This window comes from Thermobia domestica, chromosome 11, assembly GCF_964235325.1.
Source record: "Thermobia domestica chromosome 11, izTheDome1.hap1.1, whole genome shotgun sequence".
NCBI classification, from domain to species: Eukaryota; Metazoa; Arthropoda; class Insecta; order Zygentoma; family Lepismatidae; genus Thermobia; species Thermobia domestica.
The window spans coordinates 142,152,708-142,180,673 of record NC_137464.1 but is presented as its reverse complement, the minus strand read 5'-3'; the positions used below and the strand labels follow the sequence as shown (position 1 = coordinate 142,180,673).

The 27,966-nt window shown below is 37.7% G+C and overlaps 1 protein-coding gene across 5 annotated transcripts in view; it reads left to right on the top strand.

Moving 5' to 3' along the window:
- Positions 1-27,966, top strand: part of Sptz (zinc finger FYVE-type containing 26 spastizin) — a gene marked incomplete in the record, with an annotated part of 1,794,825 nt that overhangs the window by 50,565 nt on the left and 1,716,294 nt on the right. For all 5 annotated transcript variants that reach the window (XM_081731160.1, XM_081731159.1, XM_081731161.1 and 2 more), the window contains 1 exon segment: positions 10,963-11,209. In XM_081731160.1, coding sequence (XP_081587286.1) covers positions 10,963-11,209 — 247 coding nt within the window.

The following is a 27,966-nucleotide window of genomic DNA, read 5'->3' as shown; positions in this document are numbered from 1 at the left end:
TAAATCTGGAAATGGGACCAAACAAATGCAATTATATGTAGAAATATCAAATGTCGGGTATATATATATATATATATATATATATATATATATATATATAATATGTATGTATGTATGTATGTATATCGATATATACCGGGTGAGGCATTTAAAACTGTTTTTTGGAATATCTTGAAAACTACAAATCGGATTTTAAAAAAGTTGTAATAAAAAGTTGTTCGTTTCGAAAAGGGACATCCAATGATACCACACTAGGCCCCCTGCCCCACCCCCTGGGGAGGGAACGGGGTCAACCTTGAAATCTTAAATAACCTCCATTTTTTATTGCATATTCTGATTGTCCGTGAAAAAACTTTTATATTGAACTTTTTTTTTTTTTGTTGCGTGATAGATGGTGGTGTAATCGACAAGAATCAAAATGGCTTACAAACACGAAAAATGAGGCATTTAAAACTGTTTTGGGGAATATCTGGAAAACTACAAATCGGATTTAAAAAAAATTGTAACAAAAGTTGTTCGTCTCGAAGAGGGACATCCAGTGATGCCACATTCGACCCCCTGCCCCCACTCCCTGGGGCTGGAGGGGGTCAACTTTGAAATCTTAAACGGAAACCCTCATTTTTCATTACAAATCCTTATTCTCCAAGAAAAAGTACGTAACTTTTGTATTGAACACTTTTTTCGTTTCGTGGTAGGTGGCGCTGTAATCGACAAAAATCAAAATGGGTTACTAAAAGTTAAAAAATGAGGCATTTAAAGCAGTTTTTTGAAATATCTGGAAAACTACAAATCTATTTTTTTTAAAAAAAATTGTAACACAAGTTGTTCGTCTCGAAGGGGAACATCGGAAAATATCACACTCTATCCCCTGCGGCGGGAGGGGGTCAACTTTGAAATCTTAAATGGGAACCCCCCATTTTTTATTACAGATCCAGATTCTCCGGGAGAAAATACGTAACTTTTGTATTGAACACTTTTTTCGTTTCGTGATAGGTGGCGCTTTAATCGATAGCACTCAAAATGGTTTGCTAACAATTGAGAAATAATATCTCAAGAAATACGCATCAGACTACGTTAAAGTAGATAGTTTTGATTTCTTTGCTATCAAATGACACCATAGTTGATGCCCCCAGCGCCATCTCAGGAGGTTGGAAGGGCAGATATTCTAAAATCAGTAATGAGAAACTGATGTTTTACAGGGAAAACATTTGATTCCCCAGAACATAATTCATTACTTTGTCCACAATGTTGATGTAATTTTGTGTCAGCGATGTAGGTGAAATGAACAGCAGTTGGAAACATTCATTGGTTTGTGTATCAATAAATTATCGAGTGTATTTTCAAGACGTCTCTTGTAAAACCAAAAAACGGTTAATGCTTCAGAGACCTATCGGAATGTTGAAATATTTTATGTTTGGAATATTTATGTTGCTAAGAGTGTATTCTGAAGCTAATTGGCGTTATTACTCTAATTATTTTCATATTATTAAGGAACATATTTTGGACAAGAGACGTTTTGAAACTAAAACTACGGTTTGAAATCATACTTTTTGGAGAAGTGAAATTTTGTTCCAATATTATTAAAAGCAGACTTTCTTTTTGCGAATTAAAATGCTTTTACATTATATACATTTGGCATTTAAAATTTATTACAAATAATACATTTATTTTGCCAATTAAAGTGTATTTCAGAAATACAAATTTGCCAATCACAATTTTTATTAAAAATTATATTTATTTAGCTTATTTCGAATTTTATTACATACATTTTAATTATTTTACCACCTACAAATATTTAAAACAGATTACAAATGTCAAATTACAATCATGTTGATGTGATACTAATCCTGAAATATCAGTAGTATTCAAATTATTAATATCTCAACGAAAAATATTGATTAAAATACTAAAATACTAGAAATGAAGAAATGGCAAAAGAAATAATTAAACTACTTCGTGTTGTTGGAAAGTTTACATCATCGACATCGTCCATGAGGTGATATTGAACATCATTATCTGAACCATCTTCAAAATTCTGCCTGCCCATAAAATCAGAATAAAAGTACAGGTCTGGATTGCTTAACCAGTTTTATCCAAAATGAGGCGCGAGAAGTTTCCGGACGTTCTCGATCTCTTCCTTTTTAATTAGAACACTTTTTCGAATCAATGGCAGTGCGATATTTGTGTTGCTCATACTCTTCTTAAATATTTTTTCAAGTCATATTAGCATCAGCATTGTAGGGATGTTGATCCCTTACTGCAATGGGTGAAGTTGGTACTGTTGCAAGAACATAACTTTTCTTTTAACAGTTGTGGAATTTGAAGTGCCATTCATTTGAATTCTTCATATTTTCTTACGATACTTCCAGTTGTAAAAAGCACATTCGTCAAACATCTCGATTACTGTCTATGATTACAGAACACTTTAACATATCCTTTAGGCTGTATCATTGTATCACGATCCTTAAGCTCAAGCTCAATCCTATCATAAAACACGATGAAAAGTGAGATAGGAGTGTCCTGGAATGAGAAATATTAAATGAATCTCCTTGAAGTTAGATATAGTGCATTCATTCAACCAATAGAACAAGATGCAAATAATAGCAGAGTTCTTATTCTGCCCTGCATATCCATCTACCAAGTGTCGAATTTCTGATACGCCTTCACATGGCGTGTTTTGCAGACGATGAAACACTACTGATGCAATTTCCGATGATCCTTTGGCTACGTGTGCTTCTGTCCAATAATATACCGTATAAACTATTTGTTCATTGTTTGCCTATCGGTTGACGTTCCTTCGTAAATCGTAAAATTAAACAACTAAAATTGTCTGCTGTAATAGGCGGCTTGATCCAGAACTCGAGGAAGAACATGATTCTTTTGTGAGTCGAATAATAAAGTGATTTCATCATTGTTGCTACTTTTCAATAAGGAATAAAAGGTTTCACCTTTCTTTTATGTATTAAAAATTCAGTTTCACAAGAGATGTCCCTTGATTGAAGTCTCAACTCAAATTTCATACATTTGGAACATTTATGTACAACAGGACTTTCAAAACTTGTATTGTTCACCTCTGGTGCTTGGGGTCCCGGGTTCGATCCCAGCCCCCGCCAAGTGAACTTTGTGGGGGACAAACACCGTGTGCGTGGGTTTTCTCGGGGTTCTCCCGTTTCCTCCCACTTTCTTCATTCCACCATTTCATTCATTACTCATCATCACCGTCTCCTTTAGCCTAACCGGCATAACCGTGGGACGTAAAACTCAAAAATTTCATTTCATTTTTTCAAAACTTGTATTGTATACAGTTACAAATAAGAGTATGGAACCCGAAGATCGTTTTCCACATCATTATTGTACAGTTGGTGAAGTTTTGCTACAGACAAATAACTTGGCAGGTAATGCTTTTTTCCACTTTCTCCTCAGCAATAATGTTTCTGTACAGGAACTAGTCTTTCACAGGCCCGTATTTATATATTGTGCGCCTATGTGTCCTAATTAACTTGCTGTCTCCCCGCACAATTTTGCCGCCCCTTCAAAAAGACCAATTTTAGAGTTGAATTCTGTTTTTTTTTTTTTTTTCCGCTGAGATAAATAACGACAGTTTTAATACATTTCAACTTCAAGGTCATATTCCACTCCCCAGGAAGGGGGCGAGATTTTAAAAGTAATCGAAAACGACAGATATTAGTGTTGAATTCATAGTTTTCGAGGTTACTGAGTTTAACGGTATCATTTTTCATGATGTTTAAGTTCATCTTCACCCTTGGAATTGAAGTAGGAGAGGATGACTTTTTTTAACATATTTTCTCGCCCTTGCGCGGAACTCTGCGGTTTGCTAGTTTTAAATATTACTTTGTTGTGAATCTTAGAAAAATTACAAAATTTTGCCGCCCAATAAATTCTGCCGCCCTGTGCTCGAGCATACAATAGCACTTATCTAAATACGGGCCTGGTCTTTCAATGAATGTTTTAACAGTTTTCTTCTTGGTTTCAAACATATGGGACTTACGGTCTCCTCCTCTGTTTTCTGATGCCAGCTATTCCCTTCAAAATTCCGCTTACATATTAGCTTAAACCTTTTTTGGATACTCTAACACAGAACAAAAAAATTCTTGCACACTTTCAGCAGTGTTTTGATGCCACTATCACATTTCGGAGCGTAATATCGAATCCAAAGTTGTGTTGCTTGTTCCCTGTTGTTCGTTGGTCTTTTTCGTTCTTGTGTTGAAGGCATGGTATGCTTTAGTATGAAATTGTCTTGGATTATTTTATTTTTAACCAAATAGAAGCAGGTGAAATTTGCAAATATCTTGCCTACACATTTCTGTACATCTATAAGTCTTTCCTCCTACATTGTTACAGTTGGAGTGTTTCGTGCAAACATTTGGGTGAATAGGTTGATTCTTTTAAGTTTTACGTTTTGCGTTTCCACTTGTCGCATTTTCTTCCTGCCGTTTCCAGGTGGACATGGTGTAACAATAGCAACATCCTCCTCTTTCAAATCATTTAATCCTTCCATCTCCGTGGACATTTACGCTGGAAAGCTTCTTTTTAATAGGAAAGAGTGATTTCACTACGCTGTTCAAGCAACTTTTGCTACTCCAACAATGGCGTCATAATAAACAAACCCAACCTTATCAACCTGATCGTTAAAACCTTATCAAATTTTCAGTTATAACCGGTATACCACAATATTCTTTCTTGAAGGAGAAATGAATGTAAATCCCGTGAAATTTAATTGTTTATCACTATTATCTTGCTTCCTGTTGCGATGCATAGCATTGGAACAAAAGACAATTTGAACCGAAAATGGCAACTAGTCATTCAATGGTTATAAGAAAGAGCCGTTTTGGAATTTTAAAAAATCCTTTCCTTCTCAGTGCACCATGTTGTTGTGGACAATATGACTTATGAACAAAAACCTACTTTTTAAAAATGTTTTCAGACAGGTTTGGCAAGAAACCAATTCATAAACAGAAAGATACGACCTCAAAGACTTCAAAGCTACTTATATCTCAATTTAAAAAAAAAAGGACAAGAATCGTTTTGAAAATAAACTCGACAATTAAAACTACTTTTAGCGTTACCCAGGAACAATGACGTGGACGTAGTAGTAGTTTGTTTCCTTCGGGGTGCTTGTGTTAGGTGAATCCCCTTGTCTCTCACCATCGGAGTGCTTGTTTTAGGTGAGTCCCCTTGCCTCTCACCATCGAGGTGCTTGTTTCAGGTGAGTCTCCTTGCCTCTCACCATCGAAGTATTTGTTTTAGATGAGTCTCCATACGTCTCACAAATCTCCATATTTTACCGAAGCAAATGTTCAAAATGGTGTCCGTTTTCTGCAATACGCATTGCAACTCTATTTCTGAAGGACAATTCTACTGCTCTAAATGTCTCTTCGCTAACGTTTGCACATCCATTGATTATGCGCTGTCGCATATTTTCTGGGGTTGTTGGTACTTCCGTGTAACATTTTGCTTGTAGCGTTCCCCACAGGAAAAAAAATCGGAAGAAGGTAAATCAGGTGATCGTGCAGGCCAATTTTAAGGACCTCCTCGTCCAATTCATCGGTCAGGATATTTTCGATTCAAAACCTCACGAGATATCCGTGAATAATGCGCTGGACATCCGTCATATTGAAACCAAATATTCATTCTTGTTTGAAGTGGGACATCTTCCAGTAGTGTTGGCAAAATATTATCTTAAAAATCGCCATACATTTGACCATTCAAGTTCCTGTCTATGAAGTATGGGCCAATTATTCGAGCTAGTTGCTGTTGTATCCAATTGCAAAAGTTCAAGCGGTGTTGAAAGTCGTCCCCATGTAGTTCCTGATGCAACAAAACGTGATATGGATGGAATCTGTGTTCATGCAGTATGCGCAGAACACTTCTTTGCGACATTCCTGAACCTCGTGCGATTTGCCGAGAACTGATATGAGGATTTGCAGCAACTGCAGTTAAAACATTCACTGCGGCATTTTCGTTGGTCACAAGCCGTGGTTGGACTCGTTGTCTGGGTTGAACACTTCCTGTTTCAATAAATAGTTGAATAATACAGCGAAAAGTCGTTGCAGAAGGAACATTCCTATCAGGGAACAGGTTAGCATACCTTAAACGTGCTGCTTGTACAGCGGGGGACACTTCTAAATGATACACCTTAGCCGTAAATCTCCATATGGCTGTACCATTTAGAAGTGTCCCCCGCTGTACATGTCTATTTGACTCAAAGTACGAGGTAATGATATCTACTCTCTCTGCAATCGTTAACATCGTAGACCAATTAAGAACAGACGATTGCGTTCGAATGTTTGACTAGTTGTTATAACTAATTATAAATAATAATTGTCACTCAATAGATCTACGATATTCACAGACACGATCACAATAGAGTTACCTTTATTCTTAAGGATAAACAGTAAGAGTAGCTTACTCAAGAGAGGTAACATATTCTGTTACTAATAAACAACTATTTTCATCATTACTGACCACAGACTCCAACTACGTAGCAACGCTCAACTTCATTATCATATAATACCGACTATTGCCAAATTACCCATATTCTTTTCTTTCACTTAACATATTATCAATATTTTCCCCTCTCTTCTTTTACATATCATCCGCGTCCGCCTCTTTCTTACTTCTCTTCTCTCTCCTTGATTCATTATCCACCCAGGGTTTTCAAGCTTATTCCTCGTTCTCTTTCATCTTCTTCTTCCTTTTCTTCTCTCTCCTTGGTTTACTATTCAATCCAATTTCCCAAATTTCTTTCCCAGTTACCAGTTCCACATATTTCTGGTCTAACCATTTTCATTATCCTAGTTCTTTCTTTTTCCTTTGTGGTTTTGTCTTTACGTCTGAAATTATTGATCGAATTAACGGTGAAAACCTTTCACAACCAGCCACAGGCGTCAATCCCACCAGGGACATGTCACCCCTAATATTTGTAAAACGGTTTTCGTCCCGCCTATATTTCAAATATCTTAGGTAAACTATGACCCAGAAGGGTTTCAACCGTATAGCAGTGTGCTATGTTCACAAAACACTATTAGATAAAGTGGACATGAAAAAAGTAGCACAAAAGTTTGTTTCCAGTTGTAAAAATGGCAGGCAGTTTTTGGCCTTATGAAGGCAAAAGTGGAGTAACCTTTTTTCGTTTAGATAGCAAGCAGCAAAGCGAGTTTAGTTTAGCCCAAATGACATAATTTTCAACTATTTTTTAAAACTATACATTGTTATTCTTCATTTACATTAGTTGTTGGGTAGTAGGCCCAAAATCTGTATTCAAAACTTCGTTGTTTCTGAATATTCACTTCACACCATCTTTCATTATTTTGTTCTTGACATGCACTTGGTGTAATTTAAATTAACTGAAATTGTAAAACAAGGTTGAATGTTACTGTTTGAATAAACAAATTGTAAAGTGTATGTGTATTTAATACCACATTTTCCAAAGAAAAAAATAACTATCAAAAGTAAAAATAAAACACTTTTTTTAAAGTCAAAATGTTTTAAAATGCAATGTACGAAGACTTTTTAAAAAGAAATTTCCGGATGAGAGCCCCGCACTCCCCGCTTTCCTGGGATATTCCATACACCCTAGCCCCTCCGGTAGTCTGTCTCCCCAAAGTTTATGTACTGCTGACGCCAATGCATCCAGCGATTATATTATGAAAATTTCTTTTTAATTCTTCTCGCTATTCGGAGTATATTGTGTTTATTTAGTCTTGTTCTGAAATATTACCCATTCTTTTCGCTGTAGAAATTGTGACTAATTTTTGCGATATATTTTGCATTATTCAAACCACCGTCTACGAAGCAAGAACTGCTATCATGCGTCGCAGTCCGTGGTTAGAATCTTCCTGTAGGCGTAACACTTGCAATTAGGGATGGGCACGAGAGAGTTCGAGCAAGTTTTCTTTGAAACTCGACTCGACTCGAAACAGACACCTTTAAGCTCGACTCGAAAAACTTCCTCCAACTCGACTCGAATTCGGGTCGAGTTTCGAGTCGAGTCGAGCCAATTCGAGCTAAATCCTGTGTGTAGTTCCAAATTAGTCTCTTCACATATCCTACGTAGATAATATAATTATCAATGATATTACTACTACTACCACTACTACAACTTCTTATTCTCCTTCTCCTCCTCCTCCTCCTCCTCCTCCTCCTCCTCCTCCTTCTTCTTCTTCTTCTTCTTCTTATTATTATTATTATTATTATTATTATTATTATTATTATTATTATTATTATAACACGAAAGATAACCGGTTTGTATCTGAATACTAAAAATTAGTTGACTGTCTATCTAGGTAGTCGAAAAGTCTTTAGGAGGCAAGGACATCGGTCATGAGGTTCTGGGTTTGAGTTCCATAGGAGCAAGCCAAAAATTGATAAAAGTTATAGGGCGCCGGTCAAAAATGTTCAAAACTGCTCGTTCCGAGTTTAGAGTTGTCATCGGCTTGAGCGGCTCGGCTCACAGCTCATTCACTATCAAGCCAAGCTGAAAAGTAAGCCAACAGCTCACCCAAGCGAGCGAGCCGGTTCAGCCATCGGCTCAGTTGAGCTGAGTCGAACCGAGTCGATGGACTGGTTTTAACGAAACTGGCTCGAGCCAATGGCTCACATGATTCGAGTTGATGGCTGATCCCAATGAAACCGGCTCGAGCCATCGTTTCAATTGTGCCGAGTCGATGGCTCGTCCCAACCAAGCCGGCTCAATTGAACCGAGCCGATGGCTTTTCATCCCAAGCGAGCCGGCTCGAGCTGTTCGCTCAGTTGAACCAGCCGAGCCGTTTAACATCACTGCACGGATTGGGCATCTTCTTAGGCTCGTCTCGTTATAAAAATCTGTTGTCTCGTTTTCGAGACGAGATGACATACACTAAACGTATCCCACGAGATGCACCCCTGTTGTGAGAAACATTAAAAGTATTCGACATTGCTGCTTACATTTCTCAATGCTTTCGCTTTTCACTCTAAAAAGGCCATAATTTCAAAACGAGTTAAAACGAGCTCAACGAGCGACCTAGTTATCAAACTCGACTCGACTCGAAACTCGAGCTCAAAACAGTGACTCTCGGCTTGGAACTCGACTCGAATTATATATATATATATATATATATATATATATATATATACTACTTGATGTGCCGCAAATGCCTTGAAATTTCGAGGGTACCAAGTGAATGAAAGACTTGCGATTGCTAATTTATGCTGACATCATGCTCCATTACTATTCATTATTTTGATACAAAGTGGATATTGGTGAAGATACAAGCAAGTTACATACATATTCATTATATGCGCATTCGTCGTCTGCCAAGCGGCTAAGAGCCTTCCTACGTACGTAAAATCCGTTGTGGTAAGCGTTCGCATATGGCATGGAGACCCGGGTTCGATTTCTGGTGGAAGGTATGTGGTTCGGAGCTCACATTGAGCTGTACGTTCAGGTTTGATATAACCTCGATGCTAAACGCAACACTAAGCTCAAAATCAGCCAATCCAGTGCGCGGGAGCCTGGTTCGAGTCACATGTACTCTTTGTAATTTTAAGCTGTAGGCCCTTGTTTGATATAACCTCGGCCCGGTACCAAACGCAACACTAAGCTCAAAATCAGCCAATCTAGCAGAATTCCTTATAATATATACAAAAATAGTATTTAAGAACACCAGTTGTGCTACAGATGAGGAAAGAATGTCTACATTTGAAGCATTGTATAACTTTAAGACTATTCAAATAATTTTACAGAGCAATCCGAATAATGCAATTTTCACAAGAAGAAACGAACAAACGGGTGAATTTGAAAAGTTACACAGTGAGGAACTTGATTATAGGTGTAACATAGGCATGATGCGTGAGAGGAAGGCAGAGGATGGCTCCCAATGGAAATGTTTTGTGTCTATTTCGAAATACCTTTCTGTCCTTTACACCTGAAGTTACTTCATTACTTCATGAGATAATGTAAATGCTCCACCACTCGCCGAAAAGTATTACAAATTGGTAGCATTATACTGGCACGCTAGGACTCGAAGATAAACATGGAAGACATAAAAACGTGCGAGAAAAAAAGTTTTTCTACAGGGTGCACATGAATCTGAAACTCATTCATTTTGTACCATACGTTTATGAATACAACAGTTTTGGGTGAGGAGGAATAAAACTTTGTCCTTTCTGGTTAGAGTCCCGATGTTGGCATATGCAGATATTTAAATGGTTCGTCAGCGTAATGTCTGTTTTTTCATACTATTCCCACTTTGTTTCGTTGTTTCCGTTCACATTTTGCATGCTATAATGTTTTGCGTCATAAAGAAAGTAATAACAAATAAATAAACGAACGCGTGGCGGGATTTGAACACTAAACACCCAGTTGCCAGTCACACACGCTACCCCTACTTCACACCAAACAGTTGTAATTTCTCTCTAATAGACACTTATCTTTTATATGGTATTGGGTGTTATCATATCGTCATTTATTTTTACCGGACCCTACCGCCGGAAAACAACTCCGGATGTTTAAAGTCATAGTATGTTGTCCTCTTCCTTTTACACCCAGCATCACACCGCACTAAGCACATGCGCTAGTTTTAGACCACCCTATAGCTATATCAAACATAATAGATAGAAAATTGATTCTCTTTTGTAGTAAAACTAAAATATGTTGTATACACTTTATAGTTGGAGGGCTCCTGTAAGGCATAAAATTTATTCTTAAATTCTAAAATTTCACGACACATGTTTGGACTTGTTACATTAGAAGCAAAGATTTATAATTTGGTCCTGTGCAGGTTTTTGTTACCAAGGGTGTATTACATATAATTTTGAGAACTAGTTAGTTCTCGTAATCAGTTGCAGTTTTCTTGAAGTACTTGTAATCCAGTCCAGTCACGATTTTTAGTAACTTTACAATCAATATGCATTATCTTTTATTTTTTATCAATCACTGTGTATATTTTCTTTCTTTTCAAGGAGTTGGTGGTACTTCATTGTAAAATTTTGGGTGCAAGGAAGATAAAAGAGGTAGTGAAATGTGTCTCTAAAGCAACCCTATACGCATTACGAAAATCTCTTGGAAGTAGTCCTGTTTCAACAGTTGAGATATTACAAAACATTTTGTGTTTTTGGAGTCCTTATTTTGTTGAGACTGATAGACAGTTAAGTCGCTTATGTATGGAGATGTGTGAGGTCCATCACTCCCTTGTTGAAGATTTTCCAGGTAAGCTTTGCCATTTATGTCTTAATGTGTTTATTGAACAATGTATATATTATGCCTATCCTTCGTAGTCGTAATCATAACAGCAGAGAATAATTCTGCATAAGAATAGAAATCAGTCGCAAAGAAAGTTAAGTATTATCAACAAAGTAATTACTTTTATGTTCTCATTGTACATATGTATGTCAGGTTGGAGACAAAATTACAAGATTGCGGGGGGGGGGGAATGAAACTTGAAATTGCCAAGTCTTGATTTTAAAAATGCCAAGTCTTGGTTAAAAAAAAAAAAAAGTGTTTCGAAAATCTTAGCCTCACTTTTACCAACCCTGCGGAAAACTTTAGAGCAACCTTATTTTCATATTCGTCCCATTCCGTGCCCCATCTGAGATACGAATTCGAACAGCCCCCGGTTTCGAGTAAAATTTTACATCTCAACTCAGAATCATTATCATCTCCCACGATGCACAACTGTTAATTTGACAACTTATGGCTAGTTTAGGTAATCTGCTTTAGTCAATCCTCACCAGAAATGCGTAGATTTTTTTTTCTCTTCTGTCCTCCAGTCTCCTCCCACTTCGATTTCATAATTTCGCATTCTGATGAAAATTATTAAATGCCGCCAAGAAAAATACTAATATATAACCTCCTTTTTAGGTGCCCCTCCAACCACAAGCCGAGGGCACGTGCCTTACTTGCTCCCCCATGAGCTACATAAGTAACATACAATGGTTACGTAATGCTCTGATTTATAAATACTACAAAGAAAGGAAGAATTGCAATTTTTGTTTTACTTTCCGAAAGAACCAACTACATGATTTAAAAATAAAGTAGGAAAGGCAACACATTTGTATGTAAATGAAGTGAAGCACACACCGGTCTATGCTTTCACCCAGCAGACGTATTGTTTGGCCCCCCAAAATGTGACTTTTGGAATCAATGAACTTAGGTTCATAGCAGAAGCGACAGAACGACTTTGACTCATCCATTGTAGCTTTCGTCCACCGAACATTTCCAGAAACATACTGTGCCCCCCCCCCCCCTCCCTTATGCCGTGCCATGGAAAATCAGCACGCGGGGCAGGAGTATATGACGACGTCCTCTTACATATGAGTTAGGGCGACAGATCATCCGCGAAGCGCTACCATGGTTGGCGCGAAGCGTAAGAAAATTTTCAAAAATAAACCTTGCTTTTCCTTGATATTGAACACCTTTTATAATTTTCTTCCTTCCATTTTATATATGTGTACATATATTTTCCTAACATAAGTAACATTATAGGACCACTTTCTAAAGCAGAAAGAGGATTTAAGGACATACTAGTAATATTCCAAGTAATTTTTCCTTTTTCTCTTTTTCTTTCATTCTCTTTTTTCATTTTTCTCCGCAATTTTGCGACCCCTTTCTTCGGCGCGCGGAGCTATCGCCCCCGTTATGCAAGGCACTAATGATACCATTCCCAAAACACACTTTTGTTCAGTTCTCCCTACTCGAAAAGCCCTGTAAATAGAAAGTCTAACTGCAAAACAGAACTGAAATAAGCTATTCTTGTCCTCTATCTTAATATGATCACCTTTTGTTTTAAAGCAAAAGGTTTATTCACACACAAAGCATACACAGTTACACATTACAAAATATATTCAATCTGGTATCAAAATCTACTTCCCTTTGACATTTTACTATTAGAAAAAAAAAATTTACATACTATACATAGTAAAAAGTTTATACTAATAAACCTACCATGTTTTCTTCATGGGAATACAGGTCATCTTAGATCCCCTTTCCCCCCAAACTTACCAACAAAATTCAATAAACTGTATCTCTGGTTATGAATAACAGTATAATAGGCCGCGGTGGCTCAGTGATATAGCGTTCACTTCTGGTGCATGGGGTCCTTGGTTCGATCCCAGCTCACTTCCAGTGAGCTTTGTAGTGGAAAAACACTGTGTGTGCGGGTTTCTCGGAGTTCTCCCGTTTCCTCACATTTTCTTCATTCCACCATTTCATTCATTTCTCCTCATCACCATCTCCTTTAGCCTAGCCAACATTTATTTTTTTCAACAATATAATAGGCGGAAGTTCTCTAAACTGCAGCTACTTCTCTCGCCGTTCCCTGCAATTAACTTTACGGACTGAAGATGTTTACAATCCACCTACAATAAAAAAAATGCCTTAAAAACTTAAGATAATGTCTTATAAAAATGCTTTACAGAAAAACAATATGCAAACGGTTCAAATCAGTGATACAATCTACATTCAATATTCTTCGCGCGTTTAGCAATATTTATTTACATGGTAGTATTTTCCAAAATTACGTTTGTCAGTTTAATCTGATGAAGAGTTGATTTTCTGCTTGTGTCGTGTATAATTGTCAGGACCAGATTTACATATTTCTAAGCGCTGGACCAAGCACAATTCTGTGCCCATAACCTCTCAAAAATATTATAATTCTTGTTACGGTACTTTATTTAATGTCTCTCTGAAGAAAAAGTCACTCATGTTTCCTGTGCTTGTACATGTAGAAACACTCAAAGCCATCTTACCTTTTTTCTCTTTTTTATGTTGGAGAGTGTCCGAGTTTCCACCAGGTACAATGTTAAAAGCAGTGTTGCAAATTTCGCTCCCTATCAAGTCGGACAGGGTATTGTGATAACTTGATCAAAACTGTTACATGCTACACTTCGTTGTTCATTCACGTTATCCCAGCCACTTCATTACTTTTCGAATAAGCGTATATTGATAGCAGAAATGGGATGGAATTAAAATATGGGACATTTGCCTGTCCCGACTAAATTTGTTGGGACGCGGGATTCTCGGGCCCGAAATCGGGACTGTCCCGTTTTTTACGGGATGTATGGCAAGCTTAATACTAACCAGTCACTGCCTTGTTCTTGTTTTATTAATATCAGTTCTTCTAGTCACTACCTTTTGCCTTGTATACGCTCTTGTATCAAATGCTTTTGCGTCAATTCTCTACTTGCCACCGAAACGCCTCTTCTGCCTGTCTTTGCATGAAAACTCTATTCTGCTTTTGTCAGTGGTACAATTCCCGATTTTCATTAAAGATTCTTCAAAATGTTTACGAATATCAAATGAACAAAATTGAAGTGTAATGACTTGCAACAAGTTAAAAAAAAAAAAAAAAAAAAAAAAAAAACTTTAAACGAATATATCAATTTATTTCAAGATTGGAAACTACACAAAACTTATGCCAACTCTATAGAAGAACTGATAATAATTTGCAGCAACTGGGTACTTATAAGAACTGGGTAACTTATAAGAAAATGTTAAACCGAATAAGTCAATTGAACAAAACGGCATTCTTCAAATTGCCAACTATGTATTTTAATTTGCCAACTTGTCAAGAGGGTAACTTTGGGGGTGGGAGGCTCCCCCCTTTACCCCCCTTCGTGACGACGCCTTTGGAGGGAGATAGTGGCTCAGTCGTAGAGAGATCACCTCTGGTGGGAAGGCTCCCTTGTTCTGTTCCAGACCACACAAGTTTGTGATGGACAGCATCGTGTTCATGAGTTTTGTCGGGGTTTTCCCTTTCTTACCCACACTCTTATCCCGTAGTTATTTCATCATGAATAGCTTTCAGTAATCGTCCCTCTCATTTAGTCTAAACGGTATAATAATAGTACGTTAATCTATTTTTTTTAAAGAACAATAATAATCCATGGAGAAAACGTTGAAACATTCACAGAGGGGGATTTTTTTTTTTTGAGTGTTTTTGTGTAACTATATTTGATAAAACCAAAGTTAATATCTGGGAAACAAATCCAATATGCATCCACAGGCACTAGTTGCTTTCCATTTTCAGATAAATTACAATGTATGTTGGATGAATATATAAGATATTTAATTAAATATGTGTGACTTTTCATTATATGTGTCATTAAACAAATTTCTCTGATCCTGTCAAAACAGTCCTTACACAATAATACGATTCATTACAAACTTCATAAGCTTGTGGTTTTCTTAATAATTGCATATTTGTAACGTAAATAATTTCTTATTGTCTCTTTTTGACGTTTTGGTTTTCTTAAGATACGATGTTAAAATTAAAACAGCAGAGTTGCATTATTTCCGATTTCAATAAAAAGGATTAGGGCAAAGATGAACCTTACTTCTCGGACATTGAATGCACATCAAATAACATTTCTCTGTATCTTTTATCACGTTAGTTCCGAGCGAATCACACATTGGAAACGGAATTGTTAAAAGGTAAAGAAGGAATATATTTGTAAGATACAGGGCTGGATTAACCCATTTGGAGGCCCGGGGCTAGAAGAAAAATGTGGCCCCTGCTGACTTCATCTAATACATTTCAGTGAAAGTACGGTAGGAAAGTTAAAGGAATATGTTTCGTATTTTTGGTCATATTTATTTTATGATGATGATTGTATCTTCGTGATTCTTTTTTAGATAGCCAGTTGAGATTTTGATCAGAGTGGAAGCCCCTGTCCACCTGGAGGCCCGTGGCTATAGCCCCTTAAGTCCTACCTTAATCCGACCCTGGTAAGATACAGGATATGTCCAATAAGGAGAACTGATTATTTCTAATGTAGAGGAAAGGGTCTCTATGGACAGGAATGTTAGTGGGGGTTGTCAGATATGCCGCAGTAGGCTCAGTTGCTTCTTAGCGTTTGCTGAGTGTGTCAGAAATCAAGATATGAGAAGATTTGAAGATCAGGAAAATGAGGCAAATTGATTTCAAACGTTTGTCCGACGAAAGAAGGAAACCCATGTGTCCATTTGTCACGAACTATTGAACATGTAGAGCTTGAGGCTAGTTGTTGAACGATGAAGTAACCGAAGTTGAATAACCGGCAACGCCACCTCAGCCTCCGTATAATCCAGATAGCCCCTCTTTACTTTTTTCTTTTCCCTCGAAGGAAACGGAGCCTGAAAGAATATCATTATGGGACGATGGAAATAGTGCAAGCACCTTGGATGCACTAGCCAAAGGAGATTTCGCATTTCTAGGGAAAATACCAAGCGTGGCACAAACACTGGCAACAGTGTATCAACGCGAAGTAACAGATGTATATAAAGATAGTCAACTTCTACTGGCTGTCACCAACTCCGTATTTAACTGTTATGTTTCAAAACATTACTCTCTGTACTAACACTTGTACTTAATAACAGCGATCCCTGGGGCGAAGAAGATAAAAGTGACGGCTTTCTGGGAGAGGCTCACTTCTGTACTTCTTGCCGCCCATTATAGCCACCCAGCGAGAGTGAATCGGTGAAAGGAAAAGAGTTTAATTGTCGGCAAAGCTGATACGGGTCTCATAATCCGACTATGTATACAACAGGCTGCTACGGAAATTGTGAGGAAAACATGGCCCTAGCACGCTCAAACCCGAATACAGTGTACACCATTAAGAGAGCTGTGACATAGGACAATCCCGCGACGCAAAGAAGTTTTGCCCATTCGACACAGTGCCTCGAAAAGGGCGGACACCGCTTCACAGAGTGCTACATCCAGAAGATGTTTCTACACGCCAGAAAACTGTATGAAACATACTTCGTACGGGACAAGTAGAAATGGGTGTGTATCGTGGGTGAATGGTGGCTCTACCTAGATGAGACTTATAGAATTTGATTTATTTTCTACCGTCAAATAGACTACAAGAGCCTTTCTGACTTCGTCTTGCAGTGCAAGCAAAAGTTCTCCAATGAATTTCTGGTGCTGGCGGGATACCGCAATCGGAGAACGCTGCCACTCATTGAAGTGCTTTCCAACACCAAAGTCAACACAGCTTACATCCAGGAGAACGCTATGTATCCTTTGTATGACATATACATCTCCCACTTGTACGGTGATGAGACCACAAATCCATGGATCCACATAGACAAGGCTTGCAGCTTCGATCATCCCAAACGTTTTTCGCGAAGAAGGAAGGGAAGATGAGAATTCGAGTGATCCCATTTTTGCCCATCTCTGGAATTCCCAGTCACCTTACAAATGGTCTAATGTGCGTTTGGACTCTTCAAATAGACATTTGTTCGACAGGGTTTTATATATTGCTGGATATTCGAAAAATTGCCAAAGCGGTATGGTGAGACATACTCTTTCTTCGCATGAGTTTGCTACAGTGAAAATCATGCTGCTGAGCGATCTTATGAGTACGTAGCCATTACATCAAACACTATTGGTACTGTGGAAAGGAGGATTTACTAGATAGATATGTAATTCAAAGTTGACTATTTTTATCGTGGTCAAGCGTGGACACAGGGACGTATCGAGAATTTTCTTGAGCAAAAGACCCAGATCTGGAATAGATAATATATATATATATATATATATATATAAGCGTGTATCTGTGTGCTGCTGCTCCTGTTACTGGTAAGTTCAACTTGGGATATCATTCGGATTTCAACTATCAAATTCTTGTACTCCCCACATTTGATGTCTGCACGATAGTAATTGAAGCTAAGGAATGATGTGAAGCTACGTTGTATTTTTATACATCTTAAAGAATAAAAGGAGTATTCGCATTTCAAGTGGATCTTGTTTCTTGTTCCTTCATACTTCTTCTCTCATAAGAGAGAATGGGACAGTCATTAAATTTTTCAACTGCAGTGTTGTTTCATGCATACAACCTAAGGCCTCCCGCAGTTCATTAACTTCCCTGTACTACGCCGATGCTAAGATAAATTAAGCTGCTATTACATGCACTCTTGTAAAGGCACTTTCTTTAGCTAATAGTGTTCCAGGTCAGTTTCCTCATACTTCAGTTTTGCCCATCGAACAAAATTTTCGGGAAGAAAGTCTGTTCAGATGCATACAAGAAGTATTCTTAACTACGTTTTCTTGCTCAAACAGGAGCGACGCCAGAAATTTTGAAAGGAGCTCACTGGATAAAATTCCATGCTTATATATATATATATATATATATATATATATATATATACAGAGAGTGTTCAGCCTACGTTTGGCCAATTTCGTTCCTTCTCCCTCCCGGGCAGAATGGACTCACCCCACCTGTCTCGTGGCGTCCTGCAGTGTTGTGCAGTGGCTTGTTTCCAAGTGTGTGGGTTCCCGCTCTGTGACCAAAATGCCGCCCAAACTAAGCCGTTTTTGGGAAGGCTATGCTGCGGCTCTTTATAACGCCCACTGTAGTGTTTCTGGCATTAGAAAAGAGTGCAAGAAGAATGGTTGCAACATCACTTTAAGTGGAATAATAAATGTTATTAAAAAGTACAAGGGCAACGAAGCTCCACCATTTGGATCACCAACGAAGTTGCCCAGGAAGCGGGAATGTGCCAAGGCCATTTCCACCATGCAGAGGAAACTTCGCAAAATGGCAATGCAAGAAAATCCGCCAACACAAAGGTGTATGGCTAATCGTCTTGACGTGTCTTTGGGGACTGTGAGCTGGACGTTACATCATCAACTCAAGCTGGAAAAAGTAATGAAAGCTCGCGGCCATCTTCTCACGGATGCCCACCAAAAGGAACGAAAGTGTAACGCCCGAAAGCTGTACGAACGGCATCTGGCAAAACAAAGATGGATGTACGTCGTAACGCTCGATGAAGCATGGATTTACCTTTCCGTCTGCGGCAAACCGAGAGCCATCATGTATCGAGAGAAAGGCGCCAAGAACTTCAGAAGGTGGGTTCGTGTGTGTAAAGAATCCTTCCCAAAAGGGTTCATGGTCGTTACTGGCTACTGTTACCGAGGTAAACTGAAGATTCGTAGGATGGCGAAGAACTGCAAAATAAATTCACAGTATTTTCAGGAGCAGATCATGCGCCCGATCTACGAGCATAAGATTCCAACAATGTACGGAAATGACGCCAATCTGGTGCGCGTTCACATGGACAAGGCTTCATCACATACCTCACGATCGTCCCTCGCATTCTACAGGGAGATGGAGGAAGTAAGTGGTATACAGGTGATACCTTTCAATGAGGTACCTGTTAAATCTCCAGACGCAAGTCCTATGGACTATTGTTGATTTGGATTGCTGAAGTGGGCTTTGGGAAAACGGCGTGTGACAACTGTGGAAGGGCTTTGGAAAGCTGTGCAAAGGGAATGGGACAAGATTCCCCTCCCAGTTCTTCAGAGAAGCCTATTACAGTGGAAATTGCGCTGTCGGGCTATTGTTAGGAACCAAGGGAAACACATCGAGCACTTACGGACCAGGCGCCATGGATTCTAAATTTTTAGGTAAGTCGAAATTTTCCAAATGTAGACTGAACAGCCTCTGTATATATATAACATACAACAACTTGATACAATGGAATGTTTAAAACTTCTGTGTAACCATGCTTGAAATAGCTAACTTTTAATTTTTAAATATTCATTTCTGGCCTGTATTGAAACGTTTATGTTCAGTTTGGTGCCGGGGATGACGAAGCATATTATCACAAAAACAGTCTCAAGTAATTCTTATATTATTACAGTAAGTTACAACTCCCATCCCGAAAGGATTATATCTCTTCGTTCTTCCACAAAATGATAGTAGGTTCGGAGGAGAGGAAACGCAAAATATTACCCGCTGGAACACTTGAGGTATCTTAGCTATCTTGTACTAACAATAGACTGGAAGCAGATTATTAGCCTAATATATTGACAGAATGAAGTACTTTTGTCGTACGTTCTCGTTGAAAAACACAAAAAGAGCTGTATTTTCCGTTGAAGAGCATGCGCCCAATTCTTGATCTGCCACTGAACTACGGAATATTTTCATCTCTCTTAATTCGTGCACAAAGGGACGGTTGTTTTGAAAAGAAATAAATAAAAATATTAGTCACTGTAACATTTGGGAATATTAACTAGTTTGTACTAACAATAGACAGAAAAACAGGAGAAAATAATTTTGTTGTCTCATCTCGAAAAGAAATATACAAAAAGAGCTATATTTTCCATGAGAAAAAGCGAAGAGGCTATTACTCACCGCAAAAAATATGTAGCAGAATTTTCTTCTACATGCAACAGGTAGCGCTTTCGGGAGATGCAACTTCCTTCATCAGCCTGTAGTAGACTTGAAAAAAGGATAAAAAACATGAAGGATGGCTAAAAGGTTAGGATATGTAGAAAACAAATCTTCTGTCGATCAAACATGTCCAGTAACAAATTAGAAAGTATTGGAGAAAGGGTATTATCCGTAACCAATCCATCGTCCTGTTGAAAAATCCATGACCCAGCCTCACTAATCATATATGGGTTTCCAAAAATGCGTAAACCTAATGTTCCATTGAGACCAATAGTAGCTGATTTTCATCATTCTACATATTTAGTTTCAAAATTGCTGTATGATAAACTCGTATCATATAATATTCCAGTTAGATACACGGTTAAAAACAGTTTGGAGTTGAAAACATGTTTCAATTCCTTTGTTGCTGCAAATTCCATCTATTTGGCATCTTTTGATGTTGTGGAAATGTATCCATCAATATCAGTAGACCTGGCTCTACAGGCAGTGGAAATGGCTTTACTTAAACTAAAAGTGAACCCCTACGAAATTCAGTTAATCTCTCGACTAATAGCCTTTTGCCTAAGGAACAATTTCTTCCAATTTGAAGACACCATTTTTCGACAGGACGATGGATTGGCTATGGGTAATACCCTTTCTCCAATACTTTCTAATTTGGTACTGGACATGTTTGATGAGTTTAATCAAATTCACCCTAGAATAAAATTTACGAAGGAACTTGAAGAAAATGGTACTCTTAACTTTCTTGACATTACCATTAAAAGACATAACAATAAATTTGTTACTTTGGTATACCGCAAACCTTCTGCTGGTACAAAATATATCAACTTCAAATTATCGCATTCATGGCTTCAGAGAAGAAATGTTTGGAAAAACTTTTTTAGGATAACTCTTTTACTTTCAGATCTCTCTGAGGATCTCAACAAGGAAATACAGTATTTATTATAAATTGGACAGGAAAATGGTTTCCAAAAATCTTTATTGTTAAAATGGTATAAACAGGTACAACAGGAGATCGTCGGCACCCACCATCAACCAACAACAGATGCCGTAACTAACAGATAGATTGGTGTTCTTTTGGTTCCACATTTTTCAGCAAAAATCAAGAATATTCTGCAAAAACACATCATTAAAATTTCAGTTCTTCCAACATCTATAGATAAATACATAACCAATTTTACAGCATTTTTTACTGACCTTTTCAAAACAGTGGCATCTATCGGGTGAAATGTCAATGTGATAAAGTGTTTATATGTTAAACAGAAAGGAACATTTGTACTAGAATAACTGAGCACGTTCGTACTTCGCAACAGTTATCTCGTTTAGCAACGCATCTTAGAGATTATAATTATCATATCGTGGAATCATGATTAATTGAGAAAGCAAATACAGCAACGGAACGAAAGATTAAAGAATCATATTATATTCCCAAAGAGAAGCCATCACTTAACTTGGATAGAGGAGAAATAAATATTATTTGGAGTAATCTTTTCACTACATACTTTCACCATTTCGAAAGCAGGGTGGCGCGGTGGCTCAGTGGTAGAGCGTTCACCTCTGGTGCTTGGGGTCCCGGGTTCGATCCCATCTCCGCCAAGTGAACTTTGTGGTGGACAAACACCGTGCTCGTGGGTTTTCTCGGGGTTCTCCCGTTTCCTCCCACTTTCTTCATTCCACCATTTCACTCATCTCTCATTATCACCGTCTCCTTTAGCCTAACCGGCATAACCGTGGGACGTAAAATTTAAAGATTTCATTTCATTTTTTTTTCACCATTTCGAAAGCAAAAACAAAACATTGAACAGCAGTGTACAATGCCAGAGAGTTTCTATTCCCGTGTGTTTTAATGTTTGATAGAAGATTTGTTTCTTTACATATCCTAACCTTTTAACCATTTTTCATCCATCCTTCATATTTCTTATCCTTTTTGAAGTCTACTAGAGGCTGATGAAGGAAGTTCATCTTCCGAAAGCGCTACCTGTTGCATGTAGAAGAAAATTCTGCTACATATTTTTTGCGGTGAGTAATAGCCTTTCCGCTTTTTCTCATTGAATATAATCACCGCTCGCAATATTGTGATAGCTGTGTTCTCCTTTAAGAAGGCGTGCGACCTTTCAGGATCCGCTGGTCGGCCACGGAGGATTTATATCTTCATTCTTGCCCAAAAGGATGAAAGGTTTGAAGGGAACACAAAATAATATCCGCTATAATATTTGAGGATATTAACTAGCTTGTAGTAACAGTATATTGAGAACAGATTATTGGTCTAATATATTGATTGAGAAACATATTGTTAACATCTCGTCTCGTTGGCTTATTAAACAGTCCAAAACAGAGGGAATGAAGAGCACTTGAGAATAGAAAATAGGAAATTAAGGGCAGAAAATGATACACTGAAGGAGGAAGTAGCCAATTTACAACAACAAAATATAGGATAATGGGAAGAAAAACCACTATACTTAGCAGTTGTTATTAAAACTCAGATAGACCAACAAGAGAATAATAATAATAATAATAATAATAATAATAATAATAATAATAATAATAATAATAATAATAATAATAATAAAGAGCAGACAAGAACGAAACAAAGACCGGCAACATTTATGAAAGCGAAGAATAAGAAAGACGTGACTGATCCGGGAAAAAGAAAATGTGAAGTCAGTAAACTTAGCTAAGATAGGATTAAAATAACCTTAGTTATTGAACACTTTTATTGTCGAAACTGTTAACAAGGTAAGGGTTGAATAAAATCGTAAAGAATCAGGAATTACAAGAAAGTGTCAAGATAAAAAAAATAATAAAAAATTTTTTTTTATTGATATTCAATGTAAGAACAGATTGTGAAGATAACGAAATTGTAACCCCTATGTGAACAGAACTTTTCAGAAGATAAAAAAGAAAAGGCCAAAAATGAAATTAAGATTCGTAACAATCTCAAAAAACAAAACCAGGTGTCTTCTGGTCGTGGAAGCTACTGCTAAAATACGACAACTAATCAGAGACGGCTAAATGTGCCTAATGTATGTAACACATGGATTTAAGGATTTTATTACTGTCCATAAGTGCTTGACGGCCTTAGATTACGGTCACGTCAGCAGGTACTGTAGCAAAGAAGGGAAAGTTTGCATATACTGTGCGAACAAACAAGATGGGCAAGCTAGCTACAAAGATAACGACAAACGGAAGACATGCATTGCTTTCAAAGAAGGCAAAAGCAGTGTATTGGTAAAAACAAACAGGTGTCTGTAACATATACAATCATATACGAACAAACTATCGTGAAAAATAAAATTTAAAAGGAATCAAGACTAAATTTAAATTGATTTAGGAAAATTCACAAATGTGTCTAATTAATTAATGTGTGTCTTACGGCCTGCTTTTTAGCAAGTCGTACCATTCAAGTAGATAGGTGTTTATAAATATGTACATGATGGATTTTAGTTTTGCTTACCCTATTTTACTATATATCGGTGTATGTTACCTATGTACAAGAGTACTTGTTGACAACATAGTTTGTATTATTCCAGTTATATCATAATTTTGTTTGTATACAATATAAATCCATTCGAAGAATCTGTTGAAAGTCATATAATTACGCGGTGATAGTGATAAATGATGTATCATAAGCATGCAGACTGCTGGTATATTTGACATAAATATTAGTAATTATAAATATCAGTACAATAAAAAGGGATGTAGTGCATTATTTCGTATATCAGTGCCGAGTGCCGTATAAAAAGTTATAAATAATCAAATATTATGTGAACAGATTGTGTAAATAGGCCTATAGTCACAAGCTACATAAATCACTTTTGTACTTTCTAATGCAGAAAAATGGAAGTAGTAGGGGAAATATCAACGGATAATAGTTATTATCAGATCTACATTACATTCATTAATGCGAGGGATGTGATTTAAGGTTATTTCGAAATGGATGAGAATCTATTGTTTTGTCGAAAACGGAAGTGACGCCATCTTCAACTACGTGAATAAGAGAAATAAATAAAATTCCACAAAATACATCAGTATAACTTAAAGAGTATGAGTGAAAGCAGCTTTCATTTAATGAGGAAGGAATTTAGGTACCAGAATAATAAAGAATTAAATTGCTAAAAGTCTGTGTTGTTAGTATGAATGTTGCTCGACTCCCGAGAGGGCGCGAGGGTTAACAACGAAGATCTACGAAGAGGAAGATCAAAATATAAGCTGAACTCCTGGACTGTGGAGCCCAATAATATAAAAAATAACTAGTAAAATTTGATTTTGGGAACTAAACCTATTAAAAAACTGTATTAGGAACACACATATGTAATTTAGAAAGTGTGGGTACCCAGCAGGATGCAGATAATAGACATATGATCAACATCGCGAAAGGAAGAACATGTCCTGGAAGTCATTTTGATGCATTAACCCGTTACCAGTTGAATATTATTGTAGAAACTGAATCTTTGTAAAATTTGAGACAGTTTTCATTCTCAGTAGAAGTATTTTTTGAAAGAATTCTTTTAATTATGTATGTAATCGTAGTTAAATTTCCTATCATTCCGTCACATTCATTTAGGTAAGCTATGAAGAGGGCGTGTTTTACCTTGTTCTTGAGGTAGTAGGACCATGAAAGCAATTTGACATTCATTTAGTAAGCTATGAGGAGGGGTATCATAAGTTGTTCTGATTAATACATTAGGTTCTGCATGATTAATGTTCTGTGATTGCAATTCCAAAAGTTTATTCAGCATGTCATGATATATTTGAAAATCAAACATCATTTATGGAGAAATCCCGGGAAAATTTTGGATCAGTGATATCTCAGAAAGTGTCATTCGATTTCCTTGAAATTGGGTACCAAGATAGTCCCATATGTCCGGCATAAGTGTGCCAAAGGTCAACTTGGGCCAAGAATAGGCCTGAAGTCTACAATGAATTTCGTGTGACTATGTAGGGAGAGATACTTGGATGCCAGTGTGGCAACTTGCCAATTTGTCAGTACTAGTGAAATAAGATGTAACTGATCTAGTAGTTATGTTTTTCTGGTGCAATCTGTAATTCAGTAATCCTGTGGAGATCTTTTGAAGATCCATTATCAATCGTAATACATTGCATTGACCTAAATATGTGAACATTCTAGAAGGTTCTTGAATCGTCTGGAACATGCTAGAAAGTTCTAGAATCATTTGGACGAATCTAGAAAGTTCTAAAATCATCTTAAACATTCTGGAAGGTTCTCGAATCGTCTGGAACATTGTAGAAGGTTGTAGAACCGTCTGGAACATTCTGCAAGGTTCGTTACCTGTATAAAAGCAGAGGACGTTGACACTGCATGCCAGTAAGCTCTTAGCTCTAGACTGGACAACAAGTGTAACTGCAAGTGTCTATATAGTGTTCAAGCATAGCTAGTGAGATCACAGTGACTATACAGTAGATTTGCGAGTTTCAGTAGCGTAAAATCCCGTGATCCAGGTGCAGCATTACCTGTAACTGTGTGCATTCGAAAGTTGCATTGCTGCTTAGGTGATTCCACTATCCCAGCATTGCCACGCCTCTACTGTGCCAATCCATTTGGCAATCATACCGGTAAGATGAGGGTTAGTCTTCGCTCGGTGCAAGCGTGGATGGCAGAATTGGCTTCACAAGTCAAAGCTCAGAGTCTGAACAAGGTGTACAAGTGTAAGAAGGAACTAAGTATTCACCGTTCCAGAGTAGCTGACGTACAGGCAAGTGATGACCATGAATCGTCTGATGGGCAGTTTCTTTGTACAAATTCTGATCAGTCTTTCGCATCACTTTACGCAACAATTGACTAACTGAACCTGAGCGCTCAGGTACTTGGTGTATCACCAATTCAGAAAAAGAAGCTGAAACAAATCCGGTACTCCAAAATGAAGTTGAAATCTGCAAGCAAATCCTTCAGGGAACATCTCCGCTGTGTCGCTCATGTTGCACAGTCTGAAAGTGATAGCGAAAATGATGAGGAAAACAAAAGTGCAGAGTCAGAAATTATTATTAGCCAACTGAAAGAGAAGTTCAGCACATGCAGCAAACGATCAGATCAGATAATTATTCTGCGCAAAAGCGGGCCAGTTAAGAAAATTGAGAACTAATCTGGTGTGATAAATTACATGGCTCGTACTGCAATGAAACTTGTTAAGGAAAAGAACATCTTATCAACTCCAAATCCAAAGCCAGGACGCTCACTGTCTGAAAAAATGATCAAAGAAATCCATTCTTTCTACAACAGTGATGATGTTAGTCGTCAGATGCCTGGGGAAAAAAAGACTCCGTATCTGTTCATCAACATGGGAGAAGCGTCAATATGGAAAAACGACTGATCTGACGAACCTGAAGGAAGCATACTTGCTTTTCAAGAACAAAAATCCTGATGGCAGAATTGGATTTTCCAAATTTTATGAATTCAGACCACAGAACTGCAAGTGGAACACAGAATATATATATGTGTGCGTGTGTGTGTGTGTTTGTGTTCCCGTATTCCTATCCTTGTTGGTACCTGTATATGGTTTAACACCTTACCAGTTGTGACCGGAAAACTTGCTGTGACATTTTCCGGTGCCAACAATTTTTAAGCCTACAGGGGCTTCGTGGCGACCCCCTTGTCCTCCTGGCCGAATTTCGGGAAGGTCCCAATAATTATAGAAAAATGTGAGAATCTTTGTAAACCGTGTGTATGCTCTGCCGAATTAGCTGCCCCCTGGTGGTCTCACACTTTAACTAAGAAACGGTGTGTAAATATGACGCATACCGCATCTATTGGCACTCCCTGCTTACGGGATGGAGAAACGTAAGGGAAGTGGAAAGAGGAGGTGAGTCGTGCGGGGGAATAAACACAAGTAAATTTACACAGTGCTTGTTGATACCTACACAACCTTGAAATTTTCGTTTGCGCAGTCGCGTCGACTCTCAGTAGCCTGCCTGTCACATGACATAGTTAAAGAGCAGAAGCTGGGTTGAAATCAGGGGAGGCATTGATCACAATTGGAGAAACGTATATGCATATATTTACAACTCGAACTTCCAGAAACGATGGGAACAGAAACAAAGATTGTGATAAATGAATGGAAGAGAGGCTAGCGTAAAACATATACACAGAGCGTGATCTTATCGGGACACAATTATTGTTTCTATCTACACACATAGTTCGATTTTCTGTTGCTCCACGTAAGAAGATCTGGGACCAGTCTCTGAAGCGAAAGCTGATTTATTTGAACAAGAGCAAAACAAATGTATCCTAAGAGGTACACTAGAATGGTTTAAGATTGAAGACTTAAAAGCACATTTGCAGAGCACAGATTCATACACACCTACATACTATATGTTTCAACTTTCACAGTATTTTATTTCCTTCTTTTGTCAAACAGAACTCATTAGTTTAAAAACAAAGTAAATATTTATTTTAACCTTTAACAAATAAAAAAAAGCACAGCCGTAGTTTACAAATATGTCGCATACAGATTTATTAAATTAATTCAAACATGGAGTAGGAAACACGTAAGATGTTTGGATTGGCAAAGGATAGGCAGCGACCGCAGCCCTTGATTGTTGGTGGGGGTGATAGGGCTAACTACGTATTCTGTGAGTCTCAGAAGAATAGTAGTGTGCCTGTATCGAGCAAGCGGTCATAAAGTAAAATAAATTAACTATTTTCCAAAGAGGCAAAATTATTAAAGCTCGGATATATGGTGTTAGCGTGGTGAAAGTGGTAAGTATGCTGAGTGTGTCGCGAGTAACAACATTTAGGTGACGGTCAAAGTGATGAAATTTTACAAAATTTACGGGGAAACCAAATAAAATCCTCGG